This window comes from Cupressus sempervirens, chromosome 10 (genome assembly GCF_028749045.1).
Source record: "Cupressus sempervirens isolate cs-2001-9-10 chromosome 10, ASM2874904v1, whole genome shotgun sequence".
Taxonomy (NCBI): domain Eukaryota; kingdom Viridiplantae; phylum Streptophyta; class Pinopsida; order Cupressales; family Cupressaceae; genus Cupressus; species Cupressus sempervirens.
The window spans coordinates 595,673,300-595,688,554 of record NC_143127.1 but is presented as its reverse complement, the minus strand read 5'-3'; the positions used below and the strand labels follow the sequence as shown (position 1 = coordinate 595,688,554).

General features: G+C 36.8%; 1 protein-coding gene and 1 long non-coding RNA gene across 12 annotated transcripts in view; one reads left to right on the top strand and one right to left on the bottom strand.

The window, feature by feature from the left end:
* Nucleotides 1–1,513: 1,513 nt before the first annotated feature.
* Nucleotides 1,514–15,255, bottom strand: part of LOC149535265 (uncharacterized) — a 44,011-nt gene continuing 30,269 nt past the window's right edge. Inside the window, exons 3-5 of one of the 11 annotated variants that reach the window (XR_016358149.1) lie at nt 13,891–14,149; nt 13,406–13,700; nt 12,845–13,025 (exon numbers count right to left, since the gene is read on the bottom strand). This is a non-coding gene — a long non-coding RNA (uncharacterized LOC149535265). Of the gene's footprint in view, nt 1,950–12,844; nt 14,150–14,201; nt 14,428–15,255 lie in introns of those variants that run through there. The other 10 variants (XR_016358147.1, XR_016358148.1, XR_016358144.1 and 7 more) reach the window with 10 other exon arrangements.
* On the top strand, nt 6,455–9,956 carry LOC149535266 (stem-specific protein TSJT1-like). Its single transcript, XM_089804778.1, has one exon. It carries the CDS (start codon nt 8,057–8,059, stop codon nt 8,309–8,311), a length of 255 nt encoding a protein of 84 aa, XP_089660904.1. The 5' UTR covers nt 6,455–8,056; the 3' UTR covers nt 8,312–9,956.

Below are 15,255 nucleotides of genomic sequence, written 5' to 3'. Positions count from 1 at the left end.
TTTGGTCTCCCATTTAAGAATCAATAGTGGAAGAGCCTTGAATAGAGCAGGAACTATTTAAGATGCCTGATTCACTTCAATGATGCAACAGTAAGCTATCCAAGGCACATGCATGTTGGCTAAAAATATGCATCTCACTATCATGTGTCAACACGTGGCTTGAGATTTGTTTACAAACAGAACATATGGCATTTTCAATTGTGCACTTGTCTTGACGTCTTGGGCTCTTTTATAAATGTGGCATCAAAGTTTTTATACAAGTGCATTTGTTTATTCCTAAACAATAGGCTCTTAGGCAATTGAAATGAAAAGCATCAAAGTCTGATGGTATATACAGTAGGCTCAAAATCAGCTACCAAGATCTGGAGTTGTAGGAAGGAGAATTTCAAAATTTTCCTTAATATTGTATTTTTTTGGTTGGGTGATCGTCTCTTTTGCCATTTGAGTGGAGTATGGAACATCTTCTTGATCCAAGCACTAGAAATATAGGAAGCAATATAGAACAATTTTGCTGTCAAAATTCAACATATAAGAAAACTTTTTATTTGCTTTTAGTCATGATTTTTTTGAGCATAGTTTTCAGCACTAGGTGACCCAGCAATAGATCCAGTAGCAGTTGCTTTCGGTGAAGCCGTTGCTAAGTTGTAATTTTTTTTAAGAGCACTCTACTGTGTCTACCATTTCTCATCATTGTGAAAGCAAATCTGCAGGGCAAAATAAAGGTGTTGACGAAACATGCTCTCACAGACATAATCGGGGAATTCACGCTTCTGAATCCGTCAAAGGGGAGTTTCAATGAGAAAGTGAAGAATAACATGAGCTCTGTTCTGCAATTCCTTTCGAAGGATGAGTTTCCCTTCATGGAGGATGTGTTCCCGTATTACACCTACGATAGCAACAAAGACTCGTATGACTTAGATAGTGCTCTATTGAAACCCTTGAGGCCAGGAAACAGCCCAAATCAAAATCCCACTCACATTGAAAAACAAAATTTACCTAAATATGTCGGAGCTCTGGATTGCAAGAGGGAAAAAAGGCTTAAATGCATATAAATGAATTGGTCAATTTCCTTCAACTGCAATTGCATTTGAGCAGTCAGGCATCTGCAAAAAATGCAACGAAATGGAGGAAGAACAATTGGATAAAGAAGAGGGAGTGGGGTTCCCTCACGATTTCGTTAGAAGTTTCCAGATATATTACTAATAATGTTTTCGGCATAAATGAATTCAAAGATGTTTCGAGAGACCTTTTTTCCTAATTTTTGAGGTTAAAAAATATATTTACCCCTGGCATAATTGCTGCTAGCCAATGAGAAATCAAAAAAAAATTATTGAAAATTTAATTTAAAATTAAAAGATTTTTAAACCTTAGAGATTTATTAGCTTCGGTTGGAAAAACAAATCGATGGTGACCACCACCGAAAACATTAGTACCCTGCCTTATGCAAGGCAAGGACTAATAAAACACAAAACAACAAAGAACATCAAAACTATAGTTATAAAATTCACCACTATAATAAATACATATAATTGTATATAAAAGAACAATTGTACATACAAGTGTGTATCACAAACATCAATATTCCCTTCATATTAGCTTGCTTTGTTTTTAATAAATGAATTGAAACTTGGAAAAATCGCCACGCCTAAGGAATCCTATTATGACTTGCATTCTAAAACTTCTTGGTAATATAAAATGAATTCATATTTTTTTAAAGATCTTTCCTTCAATAAACAAAATTTAGAATCAAGAGGAACTAACCCAAACTACTTCATTGTCTCCGTAGAAGCATAGTTCCGACTCTGAGTTCTTGAGTTCTTCCATCAACTTCCAAATCACAAACACCAAATTGCTGGTCAACCATCCTTCAAGATGTCTCTTAACCCTCATAAGGGTGTAGAATTCACAAGTGTGGTGTCAAATCTTTAGGGAATCATCCATACGAAGCTCTTCAATCAAAAAACCAACTTTAAAATACATGTATTATTTGATTTTGTCCATGTCTACAAATAAAGCTAAAAAGAAAGTAAAAAATTAAAAGGCAAAAAATGCTTTGCACACAACATTATTTCAAAGCGAGAAACAAACTGACCTAACCTCTAGATCTCGGCTTTGTGTTTCAACTATAAAACTTTCAAGATGCCTCATTATTTTCACAACCTCACAAACTCACTTTGGTCTAATATGCTAATAAAATTTTTATAAAAATCATTTCAAACCCCTTGTGAAATCAACAATCAATCATATTGGGAGTACTCACACATCTCATGCACTGAATGTTGTCCTAATTAAGAGAGTTTTAGCATGACTCATTATGGAAGCATTCACACAATATATCAAACTGTGTTTCACCTACTCATTTCGTCTATTTAAAAACATTATATATATATATCCTAATTAAGAGAGTTTTAGCATTTAAGAGAGTTTTAGCATGACTCGTTATGGAAGCATTCACACGATATATCAAACTATGTTTAACCTACTCATTTCATCTATTTAAAAACATTATATATATATATATATATATATATAACTTTTTTCAACGATTTCGTTAAAACATTTTTCTTTCTTAGAACCCTAAAACGCCATTTAGTTATTGAGTATGACAAAAAGAGAGGAAAAATGAGAGACATACATGAGCTAGAGCTAGAGCAAATAGACTAGTTTATTTTATTTTATTTATAGATAGACATACATTTCATGGATCTTCATCTTACATATATTTATGATTAGATATCATTGGTTTTGTTGATCTTCATCTTACATGTATTTATGATTTTGACAACATTAATAATTCTATATATCTACATCACCTATTCACTTCAGCTACAAACTACAATTTACATTTTATGTATGTGACAGATTTATCATTTATGTTATTTATTTATGTGTGTTAGCTTCTATTTAATGATGTTATAGTATTTTCATTTCAAGACAGCCAAAAGAAAATTATACTGGTTACAATGTAGATAATGACCTTAAATAAGATCCGTTATATTGTTTAAAGCATTTACTTTGCCTAAAAGCGTTCTAATGTTGAACATTCTCATTTAACAAAAATAACATCCATACCCAGAATAATTATGTAGGAATAGAATCGACCAAATTGGCAGTTACTCTAAAGAAGCAAAGGTGTGCAAAATCGCTTCCTACACTAATCTTTGAAAGGACGATTATGGAAATTCAACTAACTATTGCAAGGATCTCAAGAAATGCATAATAAAGCATAATTAAAACAACAATGAACAAAATAACACAATGATTAGCATGGGGAAACCCTTCCCAGAGAAAAACCATACCCTCCAAAACCCGCACAATGTATTATCAAACCAAGATGATTACAATACACTTGCAATGCAAGTTCTTACAAGAGCGCATCACCACAACTCAAACTCAGAGAGACTCCTAGCACTAGTCTTGCAAAAATTCAATGACACAAACACCTCCCCGAGCCCTCCTTTTATAGTGATTTAACAACCTGGAAACCACTTGTGGTTTTACAAAACCATAGGCAAAACTACCATGACACGTGTTACCCATTTTTGACATTTACATTTCCAAGATGGAAAAACAACGAGGTTAAAATAGTAATCCCGTCCATAATTGTGTCTCTTACTTTAGACCCTCGTAAAATTTATAAAACAAGGTAACTATGCTCTAAAAATTGCATCCTATATTCGACTATGGTCAGGGCACCTTTTGGTATTTTATACGCTCTTTTCCAAGATATAAACAAGTGGAAAACTTCCACAAACAAATTTTGAAATTTTCCAGAAAAAGATTGCAAAGGTGAGACACATGTTCTCGACATTCTCCCACTTGTCGAACACCTTGCAAGAGTCGAGGGATCCAAAATATCATGGACTTAATTGCTAGGGGTTGAGAGGCCCATAGACTCTAAGCACATCTGAACTTCTCTGTGCTCACGGGCTTAATTTAATTTAAAAATGACATTCACCAAAGTCTCCACCTTTTTTAGCTTCACCTTGTCGTCCTCAACCATATCTCTCACAAAATGATATTGTATGTCAATGTGCTTGGTCCTAGCATGAAAAGTCAGGTTCTTCGCTAGGGAGATTGCACTCTGACTATCACTATAAATTGTCACTGCACCCTGTTTGAACTCTATATCTGAACACATACTCTTAAGCCTAGTTGTCGGGACCCATTTTGTAATTTTCCTTTATTTTGTGAGCTTAAGGCATTCCCCTAAGTTGCACTTAAGGGGGGGTGTTAGAGTAAATAATTAATTAATTGCTAATTATTTATTCTATTTACTTAAGCTTACTTAGGGTCATGCATTTATTTAATACTTTGTATTTAATGCATGTTGAGGTTAGTTGTTGACAACACGGGAGTTTGTTCCCTTTTAGCATGTTCCACCTTTTTTGTGGATATGTGTTGAGTTGTCATCCTTATCTTCTACCACCTTCCAACTTGTTCTACAAGCTTCCATGAGGTCTTTATAAGCGACCTCTCTCTCATTGTAATATCACATTATAACATTGTGCATATTGTAAATACATTTCTTCTTGTGTTTGCATACTTGTGGTCTCTCATGTCCGTTTAGGGTTTTTCCCTTGCTCCATGCTCTTCCTCTCCTTGGCTTCTCTTTGACAGGTTCTCGCATGCAGGTGATCTTGGGCGTCTTCGGAGTTGACTTTTCTCAACTCCAACATGGTATCAGAGCCTTCCTGCTACAGCTTCGTTAAAGAAATTTTGAAGCCATGATTTGAAGTCACAAACCCTAGTTTGTTTGTGCATTTTTTCTTCAAATCAGGGGATCAGCATTTTTTTTGAAGCACTTTGGGACCAAACGGACATCACCATTGGATCCAAAAGGTCGTTTGCAGTCAGGATTCATATAAAACTTTCCGTTTTTGGACACAGGGCATTTTGGAGAATTTTTTTAGGCCCCCTGAACGCTGTCGTACGGACGATCTTCGCATTTATTGCGATTTTAAAAAATATATATAGGGCCGCCTGGCGGCCACCACCGTGCCACCCAGCGACCGCTGTCACGCCACTCGTAGCGACCACAACTGGCAGCGCCGCCGCAGCAGCACCGCGGCCCGGCCGCCACCCGCGGACCACCTCTGCGTAGCCCTCCTGCGCCGCTCCGCCGGCAGAACTGCCGCTCTCCAGCTACCTCCGCCCAGTCTCCTCTACCAGTGCCGCTCCCACATCACTGCACTTTCTCAGCTCATGTAGACAAATCAGCGTCCGCCACGTGGATCCGCGTCTTCGTCATCAGCTTTGGAGTACAGTCAGCGCCCACGTGTTTTTCTGCACTGTCAGCAGCAAATCATAGCGTGACATGTGGCACGGGCACCATGTGGCCCCTGCCACGTCATTCGTACATGCCACGTGGCGATGCCGCATGACACTTTTTGCCGGCCGTCAATTTTAATGGCGCAGTTTGCTAACGTCAGCATGACATCATCTGCATCCTAGACCCTGCCTTGCACCTCTCATATTTTGTTTTGAACCTACTTGTGGTTTTTTGGCTATAACTTTTGCATACGGAGGTATTTTTCCGATCCGAAAGAAGCGTCGGAAAGCTAGTTCCGAAACGGAGACTTTGGTGAAGGTATTTTTAGGTTTTGATTTTTTTTATTGCCCGTTTTTTCAGTTGAAGTCCAAAGTTCTTTTTTTGACTCCGACAAGCATATCTTTTGCGTCCCATGCCCGTTTTTGGAAAACTTTATATTTTTGGAACGCTGGTTCTGTGTACTTTTCAAAAATGTAGTCCTTTTTCTATATTTTTTGCCTCTACTCTTTCTATCATAGTTTTGGCGTTTTAGCTATATGGTGGATATTTTGAGTGTTTTATGCCCAAGGATCGTTTTCCTGGCATGGATTCTCTTGTTTTTTGATGTACTTTGTTTTGTTGCAGCTTGTTTTTAGTTTTGATCATTGTAGCTATCATTTTGAAGCAATTTTTTGTATCGCACTGAGATAAAGTGCCACTTTTGCATTCCGGGGATCATGAACGTTGTTTTGAGTCAATTGTACATGCACTATTTTCATAAAGCACCATGGGGGGGATTATTGTTTGTTGTTTTAGGCATTCTCCCTTTGTCAAGTGAGTGTCCCTTCCACGACATTAGCCCCATGCAAAGTCCATTTGACCGTGTCTTTATAGGTGTCTGTACCTCTTTTCCTCTCTCCTCGTTCTTGGTTCGTCTGCAGGAGACTTTGGCCCACTTTCTCAGTTGCCTGTCATCACACCCCGTCTGCATTAAGGGGGGGTTACGCTGTTGTTCTAATGCATCCGTGGTTCGATGGTTCGATAGTGTGAACTATGTATTCAGTGGTTGATCCTACATACAAGGCGATTGCAGTGGCTGGCTACCTATGCATTTCGGTGAGATGGATATAGACATGCTCGGTTCGTGCCTTCTTCTTCCATGGAGGTTCTTCAGATCAGCAGTTTGGCAGATTTGCGACTTCTTCATACTTCAGTGATGCTTCTTCATGATCACTCCTTGTTCTTGTTTTAGGGGACAATTTCCCTAGTTGGAGACTTCTTCAATTCTTCACTAGGTTACCTCTTTTTGGGGGAGGGTTTTTCCCACGTGGTTTTCTCTTTTTCCCCGTTTACAAAGGTTGCATTTTCTTGCATTGTACTTGGGTACCTAAAATGGCCTAGTTGTCGGGACCCATTTTGCAATTTTTCCTTTATTTTGTGAGCTTAAGGCATTCCCCTAAGTTGCACTTAAGGTGGGGTGTTAGAGTAAATAATTAATTAATTGTTAATTATTTATTCTATTTACTTAAGCTTACTTAGGGTCATGCATTTATTTAATACTTTGTATTTAATGCATGTTGAGGTTAGTTGTTGACAACACGAGAGTTTGTTCCCTTCTAGCATGTTCCACCTTTTTTGTGGATATGTGTTGAGTTGTCATCCTTATCTTCTATCACGTTCCAGCTTGTTCTACAAGCTTCCATGAGGTCTTTATAAGCGACCTCTCTCTCATTGTAATATCACGTTATAACATTGTGCATATTGTAAATACATTTCTTCTTGTGTTTGCATACTTGTGGTCTCTCATGTTCGTTTAGGGTTTTTCCCTTGCTCCATGCTCTTCCTCTCCTTGGCTTCTCTTTGACAGGTTCTTGCATGCAGGTGATCTTGGGCGTCTTCAGAGTTGGCTTTTCTCAACTCCAACAAATTTCTTCCTCCAAATCTCCATGAAGGAATGCAGTTTTCACATCCATTTACCTTTCAAGTGGTTTCCTTTGTCTAGTAGATTTTCGAACAATATTTTATTCAAGCTCAGCTTCAAGTATCTCTTCTTCCTCTGATGATTCAGAACTCGTAGAGCTTTCTTTGATTTCTTGTCTTTCTAAAGGCCTTGATTCAACTTTCTCCGATGCAGCAGGTAGTTGAATCACATCTTTCTTTTCTTCTACTTGTTTTAGCTACATTGTAACAAAAGAAGGCTTAGTTTCTCTAAAAATAACACTTCTTGAATAAAATACCTTTTGTTCAATAGGATTCCAAAGCTTGTATCCTTCCACACCACAGTTGTATCCAATGAAAATACATTTAACAGCTTCGTTATCCAGTTTTGTCTGCTTCTCCTTTGGTACATGTTGTCATAACCCATTTCCCCCTCTAACGAATAAATCGGTACCCCATTTCCACGTGGAGAGAGATGGAATTGATTTCCTAAATTAACATTAAGATAATGTTAATAAGATACTTAGATATTTTAACAAAACTAAAGTAACCTAACCTTTCAAAACTCTTAGCAAATCAAATTAGTTGCTAAAATGACTTTGCAAAGAATTACAAGAAACCATTATGGATTGGGTCAGTTATGGAGAACCGTAGAAGCTAAAATGATGGAAGGCATACTAAAGGCAGCACATTCGTATCTGTTCTGGAGTGGCATACATTTCAATAAGAGAATTCGTTTCTTTACTTTCCTAGGGTTCACATTTTCAATCAAACTTCAATCTTCATGTCAAATAGATCAAAAGGTTGGCAGTATTCAAGTTGTTAGTGGCAAAGGCCCTTGTAGAGCTGGTAAGCCTGCATCAGCAGATGGAAAGAAGGAAAACAGACATGGATTTGACCAATGCTTTCATCTCTGCTGATTCTGGATCTGTTTGGGTAAATCTTCGTGATTCGGTTGCCATGGCCTACACTGTCAAACATCAAGCTTTGCTTACAGCCAGGTCATTTGTGGCGGTGGATGATATATTCTGTCTATTCGAAGGGACAGTGGGGAATATAGTGGCATTGAGGCAGCAGTATGGGCTGAACAAAAGTGCGAATGAGGTTATAATACAACTATAGAAACTATTTCAAAACGAAGCTAGAGAGCAAGAAGGGAGACAAAAAGAAAGAGACTGGAAGGAGAAAGGGAAACAAACTCCAATCAAGAAATTGGTACCCATCAGTCTGTTTACACTAGGTTCTCTTTTCTTCTTATGCTGTTCATTATTCTCATACTTTCATTTTAGAGTTACAAGTGAATGTGATAAGAATCTTCATAGACGAAGGTGGGTTTCTATATTAAAACTTGAGCTTTCATGTGTTTCCAATTTCTTCTCCCTATATGTTTCATCGTGCTAAAATATAGAAAATACACAATAGCGGTTTGCCTTCAATTTGAATGAATCCTCTTAGATTGCCTTTGTGCTTTGAATGGACTTAATAGCCTCGAGTCCTACGACACCGCTCAAGCTTCAACGTAGACTATGATTGAAGGTGTGTAACAATAGTTTTAATGCGCTCTTGATGTTCATTCTCAGTAACAGTCATTCGAGAATGTTGCTTAATTAACTATTTGAATTAGACACATACCAGTAACTTAGATAATTTGTAAATTTTCCAAAAAAGCATTGTCAAAATATCAAATTTATTAGTTTATTGTATTGATTAATCCAACATCAATGAGAATGGAACATAATTTTATCTAATTAGAGGTCTCCCAAGATTATTTAAGATGTCCTGCTGGTTTGGTCTGACTGTAAAACTGTGACCCTAGACTCTAAAAGGGCTCGCAGCTAGAAAGTGTTTGATGATAACTTAAAATTTAAGTCTATGAAACTGATTTTTCCAATTTCCTTTCTTGATTAAGTACAACAGTGTGAAGATCTCTAATTAAATCTAGATCCCAACTGTACAAAGACACACAAAACCCTGAAACATTCCTTTGTGTTGATTTGGTTATTAAACCAAAGGTTAAACTATTCAATGTTCTGGTTGTTTAGTATGCTGGTTGGTGTTATTATTTAATTGTTTAGGTTGTATGATGAGCTATTCTCTTGAAACCATTTTAAGAAAAAGGTTTCCTTCCATATCAAAACTTTTCTTGTAAAACAGAGAAAACTTAGTTCATTCAAGATATTATAAACAATGATCTTAGATATCCTTGAGGAAATATGATAGGATTTTAGAAAGTATTTTAAATAATGTTTTTATATCAGCAATTGGTTAAAGAGTACTTCATGCCAAATCTTGTGATATGCATTGTCTAAAAAAATATTGAATTCACTTATAATCCTTTTTAAAATTGAAGCTTCGATGCTTTATTTTCCAATAGCTTGATGAACTGGTTGCTCAAATATAATTTTAGGAAGGTGTATGAAATATACATCAAGATTTCATTAAATTTTATGAACAAGATGCCATTCCTCTTTTATTTGCATGCAACTGTGTTGAGAATATGATCTCATGATGAATGGAAAGTAATCATGTCATGCTTGTTACTTAATCCACATCTTGTGAAATTATTATTATTTTTATGAGAGGGATTCAAGATAGGATAACATATGATGAATCATAATTGATGGAGAAAGAGTTTCATTGTTAGCTATGTGATTGGCTTAATATATACATCTTTATAACATGTGTCAATAGGGAATTGATGGTAGTACTTGTATACGTTTTTGGAAATTGGACTAATTTTCTTGCTAGAGATGAACTAAGATGAAGTAATTAATCATCCATGATTAATAGACCTTAAGGTTTTTATCCTTGTATGTTGATGAATATATGGAACTCAAGGTTGGATAAACCATGTTATGTTTTATGCTTTTAAAAATGACGGAGTAATGTTTTGACATTATTTGTGTAGCACAATTCCATTATCTCTCTAAGTTTTACTTGTTTAGACTATCTCGTTGCCGGGCTGGGTATCTTTCATGTTAGGAAAGATTCTGAGGAAGCTTATTAGCTTCATAGTAGGGTGGTAAAGCACTCCTAGAATATTCTCGCCCTTGTGTTCTTAGACAGGTTCTAGAGCTCTTTTCAACTTGGTCATCACTTGGTATCTGGTATCTGGTATCTGGTATTAGTAGTCTGGTAACGAACTTACAGTTTCTTTAAAATTTGAGCATATATGTATGTGTATCAATTTAATTAAAGTTAATGATAGTTAATCGACTAATGTTGACTAGTCAAGATTCAAAGGACCTTGACTCTCGTTGATTTTTCCGTATTTTATGGAGACTGCTGATGTGGCATTGGTTTTGCAGGTGCAGTCCTTACACATGCGCATATGCTTCACAACCAAACACTCTTAGATGTCTAAGTGAAGGCTTGTGGCCTGACCATGCTTCCATTGGTGTCTTATCAACAAGAGTTGATGTAGGAGACCTTTTTATCAAGTAGCAGGCAGTGGCTTCAGCTTCGGCCCAAAACTTTTGTTCTAGTCCAACACCACTCAGCATACTCCTAGCCTTCTCCATCAGGGTCATGTTCATTCTTTCTGCAACTCCATTCTGTTGTGGAGAATAGGGAGTTGTCTTCTCTCTTTTAATATTGCTATCTTTACAAAATGTGTCAAAATCATTGGAGCAAAATTCACCGCCATTATCAATTCTCGAACATTTTATTTTCTTTCCAGTCTGCAACTCAACCATTGCTTAAAATTCTTTGAAATGACTAAAAACTTCAACTTTACTTCTAAGGAAATAAACCTATGTTCTTTTACTGAAATCATCAATGAAAGAAACATAATAAACTGATCTACCAATAGAGAGAGCATCAACTCGACCAAATACATCTGAATGGATTAGATCCAAAATACATGAGGACTTATGAGAACTCGAGTAAAATTGAATGTGATTTTGTTTACCATAGATACAATGCTCACAAAAATCAAATTCAAGACTGCAGTCATTCAACCCATCAACAAGGTTCTTATTTTTCAAGGTTTGTAGACCCTTCTCACCTATGTGGCCGAGTCTCTGATGCCATAACATGGTCTTCTCTACAAGCAACTTTGATTCGATAGATAGAGCATCCTTGGGTACCCAAAAACTATGACCATTTGTTGAAAGAGAAACCCTCTCCTTTTCCAACTGAGTAGTCATTTTCATAATCTTATCAGAAGTACTATTGCACTCAACTATGCATGCATCAAGCTAGTATAGTGTACGCAATCTACTTCCTATTGCTATCACCATGGCACCTCTCACCATTTTTACACCTGCTTCAGAAAACTGTACATGCACACCCACATATGTTAGCTTACTAACAAATAACAAATTCCTTACTAGTCCAACGATATGCAAGACACCATCAAATCTTTTAATTCTACCATCAAAAAATTTCACATGAATACTTCCACGACCTACAATATCAAGAACTGAGTTATCAACCAAATAAACCTTACCACCATCAAAATTTTCATACTTACTAAACCAGTTTTTATTAGGAGACGTGTGGAAAGATGCACCTAAGTCTATTAACCATGCATTTCACCTGCACGAGTGGCCAAGGCTGCGATGAAAACATCTCCATCTTCCATTTTGGACTCAAAATCAGAATCTTGCTTCTTTTTCTTCTCCTCTTTGCAATCCTTTTGGAAGTGTCCAAGTTTACCACAATTCCAACAGATTGTCTTGGACTTACCAAAAGATTTTTATCACCCCTTATTCTTCGACTTAGAACAGCCATACTACTTTTCGTTCTTGCCTCTTTCTTTTGGTCTTCCTCGAACACTCAAAGCCTCTTTGGCATTCAAAGAGACCTTCCTTCTCATCTCCTCAAAAAGTAGGGAACCAGCAACGTCCTCCGTCTTCAAGACAACTGAAGTGCTCCCTATGGCCATAACAAGGTTGTCCCATGAGTCTAGCAACGAACATAGCAAGATTTGGCACCTTTTTTCTTCATCCATTGGCACCGTGACAAAGGTTAATTGAGTCACCAACATATTAAAGCTTTCCAGATGCTCAAAAATTTGTCCACCTTCCATTCTCAAGGAAGACAACTTCTTCCTCAAGAAAATCTTATTTACAAGTGATTTCGCTTGATAGATCTCACTTGACTTCTTCCAAAGCTTCTTCACGGTAGGTTCTTCATGGACATTAATCAAAATTGGGTCTGCAAGACACAATCTGATGAGACCTTTAGCTTTTCTGTCTGTTACATCATATTGTGCGGCTAAAGTCGGATCTGCATGCCTCAGCTTCTTCTCATCACTTGCATCTCATAGATCTCGATCATTCAATAGATATTCCATCTTCAACTTCCACATCTTAAAGTTTGTGCCAAAAAACTTTTCAGAATCAATTCTCCTCGACATGTTTGCCATCTTTGCAACCTTCCAACACAAAAATGAAATACTCTACACAAGCTCCCACTCAAACCTTGTACCCAACAAATAGAACCAAAACTGGCCAGGCTCTGATACCACTTGTAAGGAAGCAAAGGTGTGCAAAATCACTTCCTACACTAATCTTTGAGAGGACGATTATGCAAATTCAACTAATTATTGCAAAGATCTCAAGAAATGCGTAATAAAACATAATCAAAATAACAATGAACACATAACATGGTGATTAACGTGAGAAACCTTTCCGGGAAAAAAAATCCACCTTCCAAAACCCGCACAATATATTATCAAATCAAGATGATTACAATACACTTGCAAAGCAAGTTCTTACAAGGGCACATCACCACAACTCGAACTCAGAGAGACTCCTTCTAGAACCAATCTTGCAAAAACTCAATGACGAAAACACCGCCCCAAGCCCTCCTTTTATAGTGATTTTACAACCTGGAAACCACTTGAAGTTTTACAAAACTATGAGCAAAACTACCATGCCACATGTTACCCATTTTTGACATTTACATTTTAAAGATGGAAAAACAACTAGGTTAAAATAGTAATCTCGTCCATAATTTTGTCTCTTAGTTCAGACCCCATAAAAGTTATAAAACAAGCTAACTATGCTCTAAAAATGGCCCTCCTATATTCTACTATGGATAGGGCAGCTTTTGGTATTTTATACTCTTTTCCAAGATATAAACAAATGAAAAACTTCCACAAACAAATTTTAGAATTTTTTAGAAAAAAATTGTAAGGTTGAGACACATGTTCTCAAGAATTTCTAACAGTGCTATAATTCGTCAATAAAACTGAATGGAAACCCCAACCTGCATTGCTATTCTCCGTAGTCAATTTCATTACCAGCAATGTGGGATAATTTGCAGATTCTGTTACGACTCATTTGGCTCATTTTCAGTGTAGTCAGCCGATCAGCTGCTTGACGTTGACAAGTCTGCTACGCAAGGGGTCTCCAAACTGTCATCCACGAGAACTGGCTTATGCTGAACGAATCGCAAGACACGAACACCAGCATGCAAAGCGATCCTCGTATCCTTGGAAGATAAAAAGTTATTTATTCTTCTTTAATACCTACCTGCTTCAATCCTTGCATGCCCGCTAAACCTGCACATAATGGTGGAGTTAAGAAAGTTATGTCTTTATACCTGATTCAATACGCCCTGCTCAATAAAAACCATTCAAAGCTCTAATACCAAATGAAAGAAACAGATGTGCAAACTAGTAGACGAGCAAAAAGATGGAATTTACTCTTAGATAAGAAAAATGATATATAGGGAAGAAATAGAACAGTTACACATATACTGATTACAGCCGTATGTGAATTGGGATTACGCACGCTCTGTAGCGAATCATGATAATTGGCCAATTGATGTTTCCTTTACATGTCACCGGCCGATACAGCAGATCGTTATAGTAGACAAAATCTAACTTTTTAGAAGGGGTCAAATAGCAGCACAAACGAAATACTTGAGAAATCAATCATTCTCATGTTCTCCTTGCAACGGCCATTAGTCATGTTTCCTTAACTCCACCTGAATCTGACAGAAAATGCCCTGATGAAGACAGCACAATAGCATAGACAATGGACGTCATTTTGTTGATTACGCAGAAGACGCGGAGGTACGCATTGAGTAAAGTTACTGTAATAACTTATGATGGAAAGCGTAGGATGTCCTGTCAAACTTTTTCGAGTATTTTAAAAGCTAATAATGTCAAACTGTAAATATTAAAGAAGCAGAGAAATGAAGTAAAACAGAAAACAATGAAAATGAATACAATAGACAGGTATTTATCGTGGTTTGGCAAAACTTGTCTATGTCCTCACTCCAATCTACACTCCAACAGGAAATTCTTGTATTAGTTAAACAATATATTAGATAATCTGCACAGAATCATTATATAGAACTCTACAAATACAAAGAGTAAAGAAGGAGAATGAAAAGCTATATGACTTGGACATCAATACGGTTTTCAACCTTGTACAGTACAGGGTTTCAGTTGCTTAGGGTTTAAACATTAGCAAACAGAACAATCAAATAGCAAAGAGTATCACAGTTCCTGAACCAGCAGTATTTCAAATATCAACTATATAACAGCAGGAGTGTTTCCACTTTAAAGATTGGGGTTTGTTGTTCCTGATTAAGGCAGACAAATACTGCACTGGGGTCAGTTTTGGTAGCCACTGATCATAGTTGTCACTTCATATGAAACCCTAAAATGAATGAGTGAAAATTTTCATTATTTTTAATAAGGATTGAGCCAAGAGTCCTGGCACCGATTGAAGACAACTTGAATAATTTTGGTTTTTTTTACCTTAAGCGAGAGATCACAGTTCTAAGAGTTGCGCCGGTTTTGTTTCATTAATTCTATTTAATGTCTTTTTAATGTAGCAATCAACATCTCTGAGAAGAGTCGAATATAGACTACCACGAGAACATTTTCAATCTGGCCTTATTCGTGCTTTATTAGGAATCAAACATGCGAGAAAGATCATATAAGAAAAAAGAGAAAAAGGAAATGAAGAAAATCTATGGAAAGCCACTAATGGAGTCCTAATTCCAAGACCTCACCTTTGCCCCCTTATTGGCAAATGATGAAGAATTAGCCTCTTCGTCTATCTCATAGGTATTATTCAGTTTCCAAGAGAAAGAACACCTCC